The sequence below is a fragment of the Bombina bombina genome, chromosome 2 (assembly GCF_027579735.1).
Source record: "Bombina bombina isolate aBomBom1 chromosome 2, aBomBom1.pri, whole genome shotgun sequence".
NCBI lineage: Eukaryota > Metazoa > Chordata > Amphibia > Anura > Bombinatoridae > Bombina > Bombina bombina.
Genome location: NC_069500.1, coordinates 521,365,718 through 521,382,748, shown reverse-complemented (window position 1 = coordinate 521,382,748; position 17,031 = coordinate 521,365,718). Strand labels below are relative to the sequence as shown.

Genomic DNA, 17,031 nt, shown 5'->3' with positions numbered 1-17,031 from the left:
ATATTGAGATCGGACTTTTAAATTGTATTTCAGTAGAAGAGAGGATTTGTAATGACGTTTGATTGTCACTTCATCTTTTCAACACACTCATTCTCCCTCATATGTACACGCTAATTCTTTCTGACATATGCTCACACTTATTCTCTCTGACATATGCACACACTCTCACACTCATTCTCTCTGACATATGCACACACTCTCACACTCATTCTCTTTGACATATGCACACACTCACACTCATTCTCTCTGATATATGCTCAAACAATAGCATAATAGCTTGTTCTATGGCTAGTTACAACCCAAGAAGCAGCCTCTTTTTGCTCAACATGTGCCTTTCACAGAGAAGAACTTTCCTGTAGCATATCAGTCTGATCCTGACTTCACAGTACAGTCCAGCCCCGAAATACCAGGCAATCCCTCTCTGAATGAGAGAAACGGCAAAACCCCAGATGTATGTTTCTGCCTAGTGTGGGCGTCGTTAGTGAGGTGCAGCCATATCCCTCTAGGTACTCTGAGCAACGGGTCCATGTCTGGATTCCCGCATCACACTTGGGAGACTTCCCTAAGAGTCATAATTTGCATAAATAAAAAGAGAGAAGCGCTCAACCTGGGAATGAACAACAGAATAATAGCTTGTTCTATGGCTTGTTACCACCCAAGAAGCAGCCTCTTTTTGCTCAACATGTGCCTTTTACAGAGACCTTTCCTGTAGCATATCAGTCTGATCCTGACTTAACATTACAGTCCAGCCCCGAAGTACCAGGCAATCCCTCTCTGAACAAGAGAAACGGCAAAACCCCAGACGTACATTTCCGCCTAGTGTGGGCCTCGTCAGTGAGGTGCAGCCATATCCCTCTAGGCACACTGAGCAACGGGGCCACGTCTGGATTCCCACATCATGCTTAGGGAGACTTCCCTAAGAGTCATAATTGCACTCACTCTCACTCTCATTCTCTCTGACATATGCATTCACTCTCACACTCATTCTCTGTGACATATTCACACACTCTCATACTCATTCTCTTTGATATATGCACACACACACACTCATTCTCTCTGATATATGCACACACTTTAACACTCATTCTCTCTGACATATGCTCGCACTCTCACACTCATTCTCTCTGACATATGCACGCACTCTCACACATATTCTCTCTGACATATGCACGCACTCTGACACTTAGGGGTAAATTTATTATTGTGCAGACAGACATGATACGATGTAGCATATGCTGTCGGTATTTATCATTGCACCAGCAGTACCGCCCCCTGCAGATTCACGGCCAATTGGGCTGATTGCTGTCCGCCACCTCAGAGTTGGTGGACAAGTTAAGGAGCAGCGGTCTTAGGACCGCTGCTTCTTAACTTCCGCTTCAGGCGGAACTGAAGCGGAATGGGTCGGAAGCAGCATCCGCTCACGCACACTCACACTCATTCTTATTCTCTCCGACATATGCACGCACTCTCACACTTATTTTCTCTGACATATGCACACACGCTCACACTCATTCTCTCTGACATATGTATGCACACTCACATTCATTCTCTCTGAAATATGCAGACACTAACACTTATTCATTCTGACATTTGCATGCACTCACTCATTCTCTCTGACATATGCACACACTTACACTCATTGGGGCATATTTATCAAGCTCCGTATGGAGCTTGATGCCCCTTGTTTCTGGTGAGCCTGCAGGCTCGCCAGAAACACCAGAAATGAAGCAGCGGTTACAAAAACCGCTACTCCATAACCTGTCCGCCTGCTCCGAGCAGGCGGACAGACGTCGCCGGAAATCAACCCGATCGAGTACGATCGGGTTGATTGACACCCCCCTGCTGGTGACCGATTGGCCGCGAGTCTGCAGGGGGCAGCGTTGCACCAGCAGCTCTTGTGAGCTGCTGGTGCAATGCTGAATACGGCAAGCGTATTGATCGCCGTATTCAGCAAGGTCTGCCGGACCTGATCCGCACTGTCGGATCAGGTCCGCCAGACCTTGATAAATAGGGGCCAGACTCTCTGCTATATGTAAGTACTCTCACACTCATTCTCTCTGACATATGTATGCACCTTCACACTCATTCTCTCCGACATATGTATGTACTCTCACACTCATTCTCTCTGACATACTGTATGCATGCACTCTCACACTCATTCTCTCTGACATACTGTATGCACGCACTCTCACACTCAGTGGGACCTATTTATCAAAGGTCTTGTGGACCTGATCTGACAGTGCGGATCAGGTCCACAAGACCTCGCTGAATGCGGAGAGCAATATGCTCTCCACATTTAACATTGCACCAGCAGCTCACCAGCCGCCAGCAGGGAGATGTCAATCAACCCGATCGTACTCGATCGGCTTGAATTCCGGTGATTCCTGTCCGCCTCATCAGAGCAGGCGGACAGGGTTATGGAGTCTTTAGACCACTGCTTCATAACTGCTGTTTCTGGCAAGTCTGAAGACTCGCCAGAAACACGGGCCCACAAGCTCCGTTCGGAGCTTGATAAATGGGCCCCATTCTCTCTGACATTCACACACTCTCAAACATGTGCCTCTGTTCATTGGAACCTCTATTATATACTTAATTTTGGGAGCACCCCGACGCTGACACTAAATAGAGAGTGCTGGTACTACTGGATTAATATATATATATATATATATATATATATATATATATATATATATATATATATACATGATGGCCTTTTCAAAGGAAACTAGTTTAGCATATTTTCAAGCATGATTTACGGCAAACTGGTTTGTGTTCAAGAGTAAATTCTTTATCACTATTGCTCAAAGTGTCTGCCAAGTAATGTTCAGAGTATTCTAGGAATGTGTATAGTTTACATAACATGCCTCAACTAGCAAATATTAGTGTTAAAAAATAAAATAAAAATAAAATAATAAAAGTAAATGTATCAAAATTGTGTTTTTATTAATTTAATTTTATGGGGGTGCCTTCATGGATTCTTGAACCGGGGCCCCAAGATTTTTTGTTAAGCCTCTGACTTCAAAATAATCTTTAGATAAGCCATGCTCTATGTTTTATTGTAATTCTTCTAGTGGCACAACCTATGTATACACACACAGGGCAGGACAAGAGAATGCTATTGTATTTACACTCATGGGAGTAGGAACTGGAGGGGGACGGGGAAAATAATGTGGGGGGACAGATAATGCATAAATCCACCCCAGTTTCATGAGGCAGGAGAATTGCTTAATAGCTGGCAGTGGCGGAATTGGGTCACAAAGGTTGCAGATGTTACCAAGCCCTGGGGGTCTTTCATTGGGTGGGGGCCGGCAGGAGCGACCGGGATCTGGAGTTCCATCACTGCTGGTGAAGTTGTTGTTCACAGTGTTGCTTATAAGAAGCACTAAATGTCTGTGAAAAAGCCTACAGTGTCAAGAGCAGCCTGACGGTGCACTGTCAGGTATGCACACTGCATGTAGATGGTTCCCAATCCCATCACTGCTTTGCCCACTGCCCAGATCCTGGCGCCCCACACATTCTGACAGAGGTGGCATAGTTCCTGTGTGCACCACCTGAGAAGTAAACTGGCCACTGTCTGTCAGCTCAGCACTGTGTTGAGACTTTGGGCTGCTCTTGTAGTGACTTATAAGTGGAGAGGCACAGATAGCAGTTTTTTATGTTTGTTTGTGCCTAAGTGTGTGTGAGGTTTCCTGTGTGAGAATGTTTTTTGTGTGTGTGTTTGAGTGTTTTTTGTGTGTGAGTGTTTTGTGTGCATTTGTCTGAATGTTTTTGTGTGTGTGTTTGCGTGTTTAATGGTGTTTCTGTCTGAGAATGTGTGTGTGTGTGTTTGTGTGTCGCAGTGTCTATCTGTGTGAGAGAGAAGAGAGTGTTTCTTTGGGAGAGTAGCTTTTTATGTGCATGCTTGAGTGTTTCTGTGTGTTTCTTAATGTTTTTGTGTGCTTTTCAGTATTTTTGTGTGAGAATGTTTTTTTTGTGTGTGTCTATTTAAAATTTGCCATTCCGGACACAGTGTCACTGTCTGTACTGATCTGGCATCTGCCTTCATATAGATCATGCTCCGGTTCTATATGAAGGCAGATGCCTGGAGCTCAGAAACTCCAGCTCTCAGGTGCTTCATTTAAAATGAAATGACAGTGAGACATGGAAGGATGGACATTAGAGTAAGGTGGGTGGCACATTTTAGAATTTCACCCTGTGAGCAAGATTCTCTAGAAACTGCCATGCTTATAGGTAAGCAACAGTGTAGTAAGACAATAATCGAACACATTAAAGCATTTTCTTATTGTAGCCTTATGTCCCTTTAAGAACATTTCTGATACAGAGATTATGGAAGGAGCAGACTGCAGACGAAAAGAGCTTCATTAATTCTAGCCCAGTTCTTTTGTATTCTTTATATCTTCCAAATATGCCTTATCAATATTTTACCCTTTCTAAAAATGTATTTCTTAAAGAAACATTCATGTTTGTGGGAAATTCTTACCTCAGGGGTTTTGCGTTTGCATGATAAGTTGTTCAACTAGGATAATATAAAGAGTGATAACACTTACCCTCTTCTATGTCAGAACCAGAACATGGCTGTTTGACTAGGCATGACACAGTTTTCATTTTGTCCCATTCTTCACGATTCATTGTAAATGTTGCCTTAATACTGTTTTTAGTAAGTTCTTCTCTTGCAACCTTTCCAAATTGTTGCCCATCGACTTTCAAAAAGACTTGTTTTGTGCCGGGATTGATATTGATATTATGCACTGAACAACTGATTTCAATCTTGTTATTTAAAATATCTTCAATAGAGGGTTTACTGGAGACAACAGTCGGCTTCATGAAAGAACTATAACAAGCTATGGAGGAAAAATCAAACACAATTATGTTATGGGAAGAATACCATTAAATATAGTAAAGATCGATAATCACCTAATAAAAAACAATGGAATAACAAGTACTCTGAATTTCAAATGAGTCCTTCCACATCCACAGCACCACATAGTTGCTTATGTTAAAAGCATTTTCCTTTCATTCAAGTTGTACATACAAACAAAGTGCAACGTTTCGGCCCTTAGGCCTTAATCATGCATTGCAACATCACACTTTGTTTATACAGCTTGAATGAAAGTAAAATGTTTTTTACATAAGCAACTTTGTGGTGCTGTGGATTTGGAAGGACTTTTGCTAAAGATAAGGGAGTACAGTGACCCCTACCACGAGCATTATATTTAAGTGCGTTATATAAACTAGGCGTTGCTGTGCCCACCTAGTTGATATGAATTTCAAATGAGCACTAGATTTATCCCTGACATATTTAAAGTTCCTTGTCACCTGTATCATATGATAGTTATTAACCAATCACAGATGCAGGCCATATACTGTGTACTCTTGTACATGCTTACTAGGAACTGGTGCTTAATTTGAAAATGGAAATAAATTGTCATTTTTTTATAAAATAAATCAAATTGAGACTATCAATCTATCAAAACCATCTACAATAGCTTTCTCTTTAAACATGATGGGCCAGATTAAAAGTGGATCGCTAAATATCTCTTTCATAAAAGCGTTATTAGTGCTCCACTGTGTAATACGAGCACATGCTAATGTGCGCTGGTATTACAATTTCACAGCAATGCGAACACGACTTCACGTTCACATTGCTGGGAAGCATTGCGCTCAAATTGCATTGCACACTTCCATATGCTCCCATTGAAACCTCGCTCTGATGCCATCAGAGACTGCATCAAAACTTCAGTGCAGCGAAGGGGGTAAGAAGCGCAGTGATGCCAGCAATTTTAAATATATATATTTATATATATATATGGATATGATTATATACATATATATTTATGTGTTAATATGTGTACATAATAAGAGTAAAATGGCAAAACAGGAGCACCAGGCAGATCCGTGGTATAAAACTTAGCTTTTATTTAGAAAAAATCCCAACATGTTAAAAACATAGATGAACAGGTAATTCATCTGTGAGAATGCCAAATGGGAGGATATATGGCAGACCCAGCTAACGCATTTTGGCATTGGCCGTAATAATAGCTTAGGGTACCTTTCATAGCCCACCTTCATTTATAACATGTATATTCCACAGAAGCTATATCAATATTAAAAAAAAAACTGTGGTGATGTATCAAAATGTTACCACAGATGTGCTAGAAATGATGTAATGTTTGGCATAATGACTAAATTTGGTTTTCCTATAGTATATTCCATGGAACTGGGTGATCACCAGCGAGTAGCAAGTTTTTTCTAACTTATATAGAAGTCTAAGGTTATGTATAAAGAGAAAAGAAAAGAAATGCATATATTCTCTAAGTATACAGAATAATACATTTTTCAAACCCCATAAAAGATCCTAAGGATCGTGATCCCACAGTTTTTTTTTAATATTGATATAGCTTCTGTGGAATATACATGTTGTAATCTTCTTTGTCATTTTAAAATATCTGTGTAAAATTTCTGTTTAACATATTATCCTCCAAACACAATGGTTTGATTAATTTAACACAGGTTTGTTACAAATTGGTAGTAGGTAATTGAATAATACCTGGAGACACCATAGCCAATCACAATGGGAGTTTGACAAATATTTTTAACCAATAAGAACACATTAGGCTTTTTAAATGAAGGTGGGCTATGGCAGGAACCCTAAGCTATGATTGCGGCCAACACTGAAACACAATAGCTGGGTCTGCCATATACCCTCCTATTTAGCATTCTCACAGATGAATTACCTGTTCATCTATGTTTTTAACATGTTTTGAATTTTTCTAAATAAAAGCTAAGTTTTATACCACGGATCTGCCTGGTGCTCCTGTTTTGTCGTTTAACACTCTCAAGATTTCAAAAGGGAAAATGAGCACAGGCATTTTTGGCCTTAGATCAGATCAAAGGTTGTTTGGAGGCAGAGAGGCTGGAGACCGAGTAGGATTGTGCAAGTGTGACGTCATCAGATACCGCTGGATGTGGAGGAAGGGAGAACAGGCTGTTTGGCTGTTAGTTACAACGGGTTGGAAACAGGCTCTGTGAGAGCTCCCATATAAAAGACACTACAGATGGAAACCAGCAACTGCTGTGGACCAACCTAGCTGGCAACAAAAGAGGTTCGTTCAGCTTGACACAGACCACATCCTACGGACCGGTAAGCCTCCTTTTGCATCAGCGCAATGTTTACTACTTTATTTATGACAAAGACTGTCTAAAAACACGAGGGAATAGTAAGCTCTTTTGCAGGCATATCCGTGTATCATATGCCTCTCGTTCCCACCTTTTGATATTGACTATTATACACTTATTACTGAAACGTGCTCATTCTTTCAGGTGCTGGGACTACATTTGACTTTTTAGCATTAAATATGTGTACATAAACATATTAACACATACATATATATGTATATAAGCATATACATATATATTTACTGGGAACACACAGTACCCATAGACCGCAATGTAAAGTCACTTTTCAGTGCCGTTTTTTTCTAACATCCCACTCCCACCAACTTTAACCCCAAAATAATGCCTTTATTGAAAAATAAAGATGCTGCTATCTTTATTTTGTAATAAAATACAATAAACAGTATTTTGGGGGCATTTGGGGCACATTTATAAAATTAACCAGAGCTCTGATTTCTTGTTAATTTGGCGAGCTTGCGGTAGCAATGAGCAGCCACTTGTAATGGCTGTTTAATTATAGTGCGCCTGCAAACGGGCAAATTTAGCACTCCACTTGTAATCTAGCCCGATGTCAATTAACTACTTTGAGGTAAAAAAATTTTTTAACAGAGGTCAAGGAAGCTATAAGTAAAGAATGTTTTTCTTACTATATTTATATGTTATTAGGTATATTAAGGCTGTGGTGACTAAATAAAACATACAGGGCTAGATTACAAGTGGATTGCAAACGATTGTGCCCGACCGATCGCAAAGGTTTGCGCTCCTCTGGATTACCGCTCATATTTCAAGATGAAAGTAAACGGAATCGCTTGAGCATAATAGTGATGTACTGTAGAATGATTACTGCTACTACAGAGCTCTGGTTTACTGTTTCACAAACTAAAAAGTTGCAAAAAACGCATCAAAAATACATTACAAACTATAGTTACACTTATTTATATGCCTATATATGTGTAAATATGTATGTATGTGTATATATATATATATATATATATATATATATATATGTATTTACAGACATATATATACACATATAAACACATAAATACATATGTACACATATATAGACATATATATATATATATATATATATATATAAATATATATATATATATATATATATATATATATATATATATATATGTGCATTGGAGCCCTTTGAAAGTAAGTAGATGAAAACACATAAAAGCATATTTATAAGGTGTTTAACTATGTATTTACTGTAAATATTTCAAATTCCAGTTTTATGCATATATTCTATGTATTCATAAATAGATATTTCTCTATATATCTGTATATATCTATTCCTATATGTAATCATGTACATATATATATATATATATATATATATATATACTGTATATATATATATATATATATATACATATATATATATATATATATATATATATATATATATATATATATATATATATATATATATATATATATACCGGTATATATATACCTCCAACAAAAGCAGGCACTCACCGGGTTTGTTGGAATAAAGTTTTTTGCCACTTCAAACCCGGTGAGTGCCTGCTTTTGTTGAAGGTCTATGAAATATGTTGCTGAGCACCCCGGTCAAAAGGATTGTATCGTGAGTGCTAAACTGCTGTGTACTGGTTATATATAGGTATAGATTTAATTTACAAAAATACCAGATATCTGTAGAATTCTTTATTTATGAATTAATAGAACATATTCTGCTATTTGTAGTACATTTGAATGTGAAATATTCATATTTTCATGTCGGGATAGCGCAAATGAGAATATGTGATCGTGTTTGAGATACTCTAAGTTCTGATTTTTGTGCTCATTGGGTTAGCGTGAAAGCGAAAACAGTTTACGTTCAACTTTTAATACAAGCATAGCCAAACAAGCACAAAAATGTTAATTCTAGTGCAATTAAACTTAAGCGGGAGCGTTCATTTGCAGTCCACTTGTATTCTGGGCCACAGTTGTTACTACACTAACATTGCATTTAGGAGTATTTGAGTATATGTTACGTTAAACTCAAATTTGTATTGTGTCATAAGATGTAATATTGCTCTTTGGGCTGAATGCACAAACTTCCCTTCTAGCCCCTCCAACCTTACCAATTTATTTTGTCATTCACCAAAGATAGTAATGATGAATGTAGGATTGAAAACTGCAGAGGCTGGAGTGTCTTTTGCCCATTAAGTCACCTTATAATCTGTTGTTATGGAAATTTGTCTCACAACCATTTTTGTCTTTTAGACAGATTGCAGCTTACCTAAACATTTACTGATATTCTCCATTTTAATTTCGTTTTGGTACTGAAGTTGACATGTGTATTCATCTTCCTTGTTCCAACTTTCTTTGCTGACATTGAGCATGAACACCATATCTTTGGCCTTTGCAACGCTGTTTCCAGTTCGTACATAGTTTTTCCCATTCTGCAGCCAGGTCACCTCACCATGTCCTGATGGAAAGTTGAAGACTGTGCACACTAAATACACCATGTTGTCTTCTGTATCTCCAGCACAAGAGGTAAGGGAGATCTTTAAAATAGGTGCTTTCTTTTCACAAACTAAACCAATGTGGAAAAAAAATGTCAGCGAAATACAGAATTACAATTTAATAGGTTAGAGGAAAGAGCTGATTTACCAGTCTGGTTGTCCATATATCTACCTGTCATTGTGTGCTACTGCTGGCTTGTGGAAATAGCCTTAGTTGTTACTAGCTTCTGATTTTACTTTGTTTAAGTTTACACAGCTTACTGAGTATGAAACTGACTAACCTATCTGACTGTGTCCAAGTCGATATATATATATATATATATATATATATATATATATAAATTATGTATGTATGGATAGATAGATAGGTAAATAGATAGATAGATGGATATATACAGGGAGTGCAGAATTATTAGGCAAGTTGTATTTTTGAGGATTAATTTTATTATTGAACAACAACCATGTTCTCAATGAACCCAAAAAACTCATTAATATCAAAGCTGAATAGTTTTGGAAGTAGTTTTTAGTTTGTTTTTAGTTATAGCTATTTTAAGGGGATATCTGTGTGTGCAGGTGACTATTACTGTGCATAATTATTAGGCAACTTAACAAAAAACAAATATATACCCATTTCAATTATTTATTTTTACCAGTGAAACCAATATAACATCTCAACATTCACAAATATACATTTCTGACATTCAAAAACAAAACAAAAAGAAATCAGTGACCAATATAGCCACCTTTCTTTGCAAGGACACTCAAAAGCCTGCCATCCATGGATTCTGTCAGTGTTTTGATCTGTTCACCATCAACATTGCGTGCAGCAGCAACCACAGCCTCCCAGACACTGTTCAGAGAGGTGTACTGTTTTCCCTCCTTGTAAATCTCACATTTGATGATGGACCACAGGTTCTCAATGGGGTTCAGATCAGGTGAACAAGGAGGCCATGTCATTAGATTTTCTTCTTTTATACCCTTTCTTGCCAGCCATGCTGTGGAGTACTTGGACGCGTGTGATGGAGCATTGTCCTGCATGAAAATCATGTTTTTCTTGAAGGATGCAGACTTCTTCCTGTACCACTGCTTGAAGAAGGTGTCTTCCAGAAACTGGCAGTAGGACTGGGAGTTGAGCTTGACTCCATCCTCAACCCGAAAAGGCCCCACAAGCTCATCTTTGATGATAGCAGCCCAAACCAGTACTCCACCTCCACCTTGCTGGCGTCTGAGTAGGACTGGAGCTCTCTGCCCTTTACCAATCCAGCCACGGGCCCATCCATCTGGCCCATCAAGACTCACTCTCATTTCATCAGTCCATAAAACCTTAGAAAAATCAGTCTTGAGATATTTCTTGGCCCAGTCTTGACGTTTCAGCTTGTGTGTCTTGTTCAGTGGTGGTCGTCTTTCAGCCTTTCTTACCTTGGCCATGTCTCTGAGTATTGCACACCTTGTGCTTTTGGGCACTCCAGTGATGTTGCAGCTCTGAAATATGGCCAAACTGGTGGCAAGTGGCATCTTGGCAGCTGCACGCTTGACTTTTCTCAGTTCATGGGCAGTTATTTTGCGCCTTGGTTTTTCCACACGCTTCTTGCGACCCTGTTGACTATTTTGAATGAAACGCTTGATTGTTCGATGATCACGCTTCAGAAGCTTTGCAATTTTAAGAGTGCTGCATCCCTCTGCAAGATATCTCACTATTTTTGACTTTTCTGAGTCTGTCAAGTCCTTCTTTTGACCCATTTTGCCAAAGGAAAGGAAGTTGCCTAATAATTATGCACAGCTGATATAGGGTGTTGATGTCATTAGACCACACCCCTTCTCATTACAGAGATGCACATCACCTAATATGCTTAATTGGTAGTAGGCTTTCGAGCCTATACAGCTTGGAGTAAGACAACATGCATAAAGAGGATGATGTGGTCAAAATACTCATTTGCCTAATAATTCTGCACTCCCTGTATATATATATATATATATATATATATACATACAGTATATATATATATATATATATATATTACTGTATATATATATATATCTATGTGTTCAGTTGGAAGCAGTGCTGTGTATCGCTTTTATTTATTGTAACAGAAAATAGTTCCCATATTATTCCATTGTCTACATCATCGAGAATAATTTCCAACAGCATAGCTAACTGGATAGCTGTCTCTAGCCTGTTCACAGTTTGAGTCATGAGAACAATTAAAATTATATGTAATTAGTAGTAAACATGCTATGATGATGCATAACTAGGTGTAAAAAATGATTAGGGTAAAGCAATCTTTTTTTTCATCCTAAGAAGTAGGTATTCTTCCTACAGCAATTTATATTAATAATTACAAAAACTAGTATCCAAGAGTCTCTACTAGTGTAGTAAACTTGTATTATCTAAAAATAACCACCATTTTTTTATTTTTTTATTAATACACCTATAACATACTTCCCACGGTAATACTAATGACCTATTTGAAGAAATGTTCTTACAGTGAATCTGCTAATGTACAGCTAGATTATGAGTTTGGTGTTATGATTGAAAAAGCAGCGTTATGGCACATAACGCTGCTTTTTCCCTAACGCTGCTATTACAAGTCTTGTAGGTATAGGTGTACCGCACACCTTTTAGCCTGTCATGCTACGTCAGTACCGCACTTTAAAAAAAGTCCTTTTTCAATGGGACTCCCATAGCGCCGGTATTACGAGTTTGCCTGGAAGGCCAAAAAGTGAGTGGTACACCCTATACTGACAAGATCCGTACCATCTAAAGTCAAAAGTTATGAGTTTTACGTTACAAAGCTGTAGCATAAAACTCATAACTAAAGTGTTAAAAAGTACACTAACACCTATAAACTACCTATTAACCCCTAAACTGAGGTCCTCATCGCAAACATTATAATACATTTATTAACCCTTGATCTGCTGCTCCCGACATTGCCGCCTCTATTAAAATGTATTAACCCCTATTCCGCCGCTCCCCGACATTGTCGCCACTATAATAAACCTATTAACCCCTAAACCGCCACCCTCCTGCATCGCAAACACTATTTAAATATTATTAACCCCTAATCTGCCGTCCGCCCACACCGACGCTTTAATAAACCTATTAACCCCTAAACCACAAGCCCCCACAATGAAATATACTTAAATAAACTAATAACCCCTAAAATGAAGGCCCCCCACAATGAAATATAATAAAATAAACTATTAACCCCTAATCCTAACGACCCCCTAACTTTATATTAAAATTACAATTTCCCTATTTTAAATTAAATTAAAACTTACCTGTCAAATTAAATAAATTAATTTTAAACTAACAATTAAACTAAGATAATTATTAAACTACAATTTAACTAACTACCAATTAAATTAAACTAAACTACACATTAAAAAAATCCTAACACTACTCTAAAAATTAAAAAAGTATCTAATTACAAAACAAAATAAAATAACTAAATTACAAAAGAAAACCACTTAATTACGAAAAATATGAAACAAATTATCAAAAATAAAAAAGAATTACACCTAATCTAATAGCCCTAGCAAAATAAAAAAGCACCCCCAAAATAAAAAACCCTAGCCTACAATAAACTACCAATGCCCCTTAAAAGGGCCTTTTGTGGGACATTGCCCCAAAGAATTCAGTTCTTTTACATGTAAAAAAAATACAAACACCCCCCCAACAGTAAAACCCACCCACAACTAACCCCCCAAATAAAATAACTATCTAAAAAAAACCTAAGCTCCTCATTGCCCTGAAAAGGGCATTTGTATGGGCATTGCCCTTAAAAGGGCATATAGCTCTTTTACATGCCCAGACCCTAATCTAAAAATAAAACTCACCCAAAACACTTCTTGCTGCATGGATGAGGACTTCGCCGGCTGGATGGATCCTTCAAGCTGGACTTCAAGAACTGTAAGGTGATCGTACAGGGTTAGTGTTAGGTTTTTTTAAGGTTTTTTTGGGTGGGTTTTTTGCTTTAGTTTAGGATCTGGGCATGTAAAATAGTTAAATGCCCTTTTAAGGGCATTGCCCATACAAATGCCCTTTCCAGGGCAATGGGGAGCTTAGGTTTTTTTAGATAGTTTCTTTTTTTGGGGGGGTTGGTTGTGGGGGTGGTGGGTTTTACTGTTGGGGGGTGTTTGTATTTTTTTACAGGTAAAGGAGCTGATATCTTTGGGGCAATGCCCTACAAAAGGCCCTTTTTCGGGCTATTGGTAGTTTATTGTAGGCTAGGGTTTTTTTATATTTGAAAGGGCTTTTTTTATTTTGATAGGGGTATTAGATTAGGTGTAATTCTTTTATATTTTTTGCTAACTTGTTTCTTATTTTTTGTAATCTAGTGGAGTTTTTTTAATGTAATTTAGTTATTTTTATTCTTAGTAATTTTACGGCTAGATTACGAGTTGTGCATTAGGGTAAAAAAGCAGCGTTAAGAGGTCCTAACACTGCTTTTTTACGCCCGCTAGTATTACGAGTCCTGAAGCTTTAGGTGTACCGCACACTTCTTTGACCTTACCACAAAACGACTTACGTAAACTTCGTAAAGTCTTTTTTCTATGGGACTTCCATAGCGCCGGTATTAGGAGTCTGTCCTGGGAAGCCAAAAAGTGAGCCCTGTCAAGAGTCCTAATGCATTTAAAAGTCAGTAGTTAAGAGTTTTATGGTATAACGCTGTAACATAAAACTCATAACTAAAGTGCTAAAAAGTACACTACACCCATAAACTACCTATTAACCCCTAAACCGAGGCCCTCCCACATGACAAACACTATAATAAATTTTTTAACCACTAATCTGCCGGACACTGTCGCCACCTACATTTTATTTATGAACCCCTAATCTGCTGCCCTCAACATCGCCGACACCTATAAACTATTTATTAACCCCTAATCTGCCACCCCTGACATCGACATTATAATTATTAACCCCTAATCTGCCGCCCTGGACACCGCCGCCACTATAATAAACATATTAACCCCTAAACCGTCGCACTTCCGCCTTGCAAAAATTAGTTAAATATTATTAACCCCTAATCTGCCAGCCCTAACATTGCCGCCACCTACCTACATTTATTAACCCCTAATCTGCCACCCCCAATGTCACCGCCACTATATTAAAGTTATTAACCCCTAAACCTAAGTCTAACCCTAAACCTAAGTCTAACCCTAAACCTAACACCCACTAACTTAAATATAATTTAAATAAATCTAAATAAATATTCCTATCATTAACTAAATTATTCCTATTTAAAACTAAATACCTATAAAATAAACCCTAAGCTAGCTACAATATAACTAATAGTTACATTGTAGCTATCTTAGGGTTTATTTTTATTTTACAGGCAAGTTTGTATTTATTTTAGCTAGGTAGAATGGTTATTAAATAGTTATTAACTATTTAATAACTACCTAGTTAAAATAAAGACAAATTTACCTGTAAAATAAAACCTAACCTAAGTTACACTAACACCTAACACTACACTATAATTAAATAAATTAAATGCAATTACCTAAATTAACTTAAATTAGCTAAAGTACAAAAAAACAAACACTAAATTACAGAAAATAATTAACAAATTACAGATATTTAAACTAATTACACCTAATCTAATAGCCCTATTAAAATAAAAAAATCCCCCAAAATAAAAAAAAAAACCCTAGCCTAAACTAAACTACCAATAGCCCTTAAAAGTGCCTTTTGCGGGGCATTGCCCCAAAGTAATCAGCTCTTTTACCTGTAAAAAAAAAATACAAACAACCCTCCAACAGTAAAACCCACCACCCACACAACCAACCACCCAAATAAAATACTATCTATAAAAACTGTAAGCTCCCCATTGCCCTGAAAAGGGCATTTGGATGGGCATTTCCCTTAAAAGGGCAGTTAGTTCTTTTGCCTCCCAAACCCTAACCCAAAAATAAAACCCACTCAATACACCCTTAAAAAAAACTAACACTAACCCCCTGAAGATCAACTTACTGGGAGACGTCTTGATCCAAGCCCGGCCGAAGTCCTCAACGAAGCCGGGAGAAGCCAATAGGATTTTTTCTACCTTAATTCCGATTGGGTGATGATGTCACTTAAAGGTACCATCATTCAGTAAGAAGACTCCGGATAAAGAGGATGCTCTGCGCAGGGTGGATGAAGATAGAAGATGCCGTCTGCATGAAGACTTCTGCCGTCTGGAGGACCACTTCGCCCGGCTTGAATGAAGACTTCTCCAGGCTTCGTTGAGGACTTTGGCCCGGCTTGGACGAAGACGTCTCCCGGTAAGTCGATCTTCAGGGGGTTAGTGTTAGGTTTTTTTAAGGGTGTATTGGGTGGGTTTTATTTTAGGTGTAATTAGTTTAAATATCTGTAATGTTTTATTATTTTCTGTAATTTAGTTTTTTTTTGTACTTTAGCTAATTTAATTTAATTTAGGTAATTGTATTTAATTTAGTTAATTTATTTAATTATATTGTATTGTTAGGTGTTAGTGTAACTTAGGTTAGGTTTTATTTTACAGGTAAATTTGTCTTTATTTTAACTAGGTAGTTATTAAATAGTTAATAACTATTTAATAACTATTCTACCTAGTTAAAATAAATACAAACTTGCCTGTAAAATAAAAATAAACCCTAAGATAGCTACAATGTAACTGTAAGTATTTCGTTTTAAATAGGAATAATTTAGTTAATGATAGTAATTTTATTTAGATTTAATTAAATTATATTTAAGTTAGGGGGTGTTAGGGTTAGGGTTAGACTAAGGTTTAGGGGTTAATAACTTTAATATAGTGGTGGCGATGTTGGGGCGGCAGATTAGGGGTTAATAAATGTAGGTAGGTGGTGGCGATGTTAAGGCCGGCAGATTAAGAGTTAATAATATTTAACTAATGTTTGCGAGGTGGGAGTGCGGCGGTTTAGGGGTTAATATGTTTATTCTAGTGGCGGTGACGTTGGGGGCAGCAGATTAGGGGTTAAAAAGTGTAGGTAGGTTGCAGCGACATTGGGGGCGGCAGATTAGGGGTTAATCAATATAATGTAGGTGTCAGCAATTTTGTGGGCAGCAGATTATGGGTTCATAACTATAATGTAGGTGGCGGCGGTGTCCGGAGCGGCAGATTAGGGGATAATAAATATAATGCAGTTGTCGGCGATGTCGGGGGCGGCAGATTAGTTGTTAATAAGTGTAAGATTAGGGGTGCCGTCAAATACAACAAAGTTGACGCTTTGATAAATAGGCCTCTAAGCGTGAAACCATATTACTCATATTTTACATTCCTGTTTTTTATTAAATACATATTAAAAATATACATTTATATACAGTCGTATGCAAAAGTTTAGGCACCCCTGACAATTTCCATGATTTTCATGTATAAATAATTGGGTGTTT

The 17,031-nt window shown here is 37.7% G+C and overlaps 1 protein-coding gene and 1 gene segment (V, D, J or C); both read right to left on the bottom strand.

The window, feature by feature from the left end:
• LOC128649177 (uncharacterized) overlaps positions 1-17,031 on the bottom strand; it is a 139,325-nt gene that overhangs the window by 81,486 nt on the left and 40,808 nt on the right. For both annotated transcript variants that reach the window (XM_053702290.1, XM_053702289.1), the window contains exons 3-4: positions 9,431-9,727; positions 4,548-4,841 (exon numbers count right to left, since the gene is read on the bottom strand). In XM_053702290.1, the coding sequence (XP_053558265.1) occupies positions 4,548-4,841; positions 9,431-9,727 (591 nt within the window). The remainder of the gene's footprint in view (positions 1-4,547; positions 4,842-9,430; positions 9,728-17,031) is intronic.
• LOC128649179 (Ig gamma chain C region-like) overlaps positions 1-17,031 on the bottom strand; it is a 430,619-nt gene that overhangs the window by 373,430 nt on the left and 40,158 nt on the right.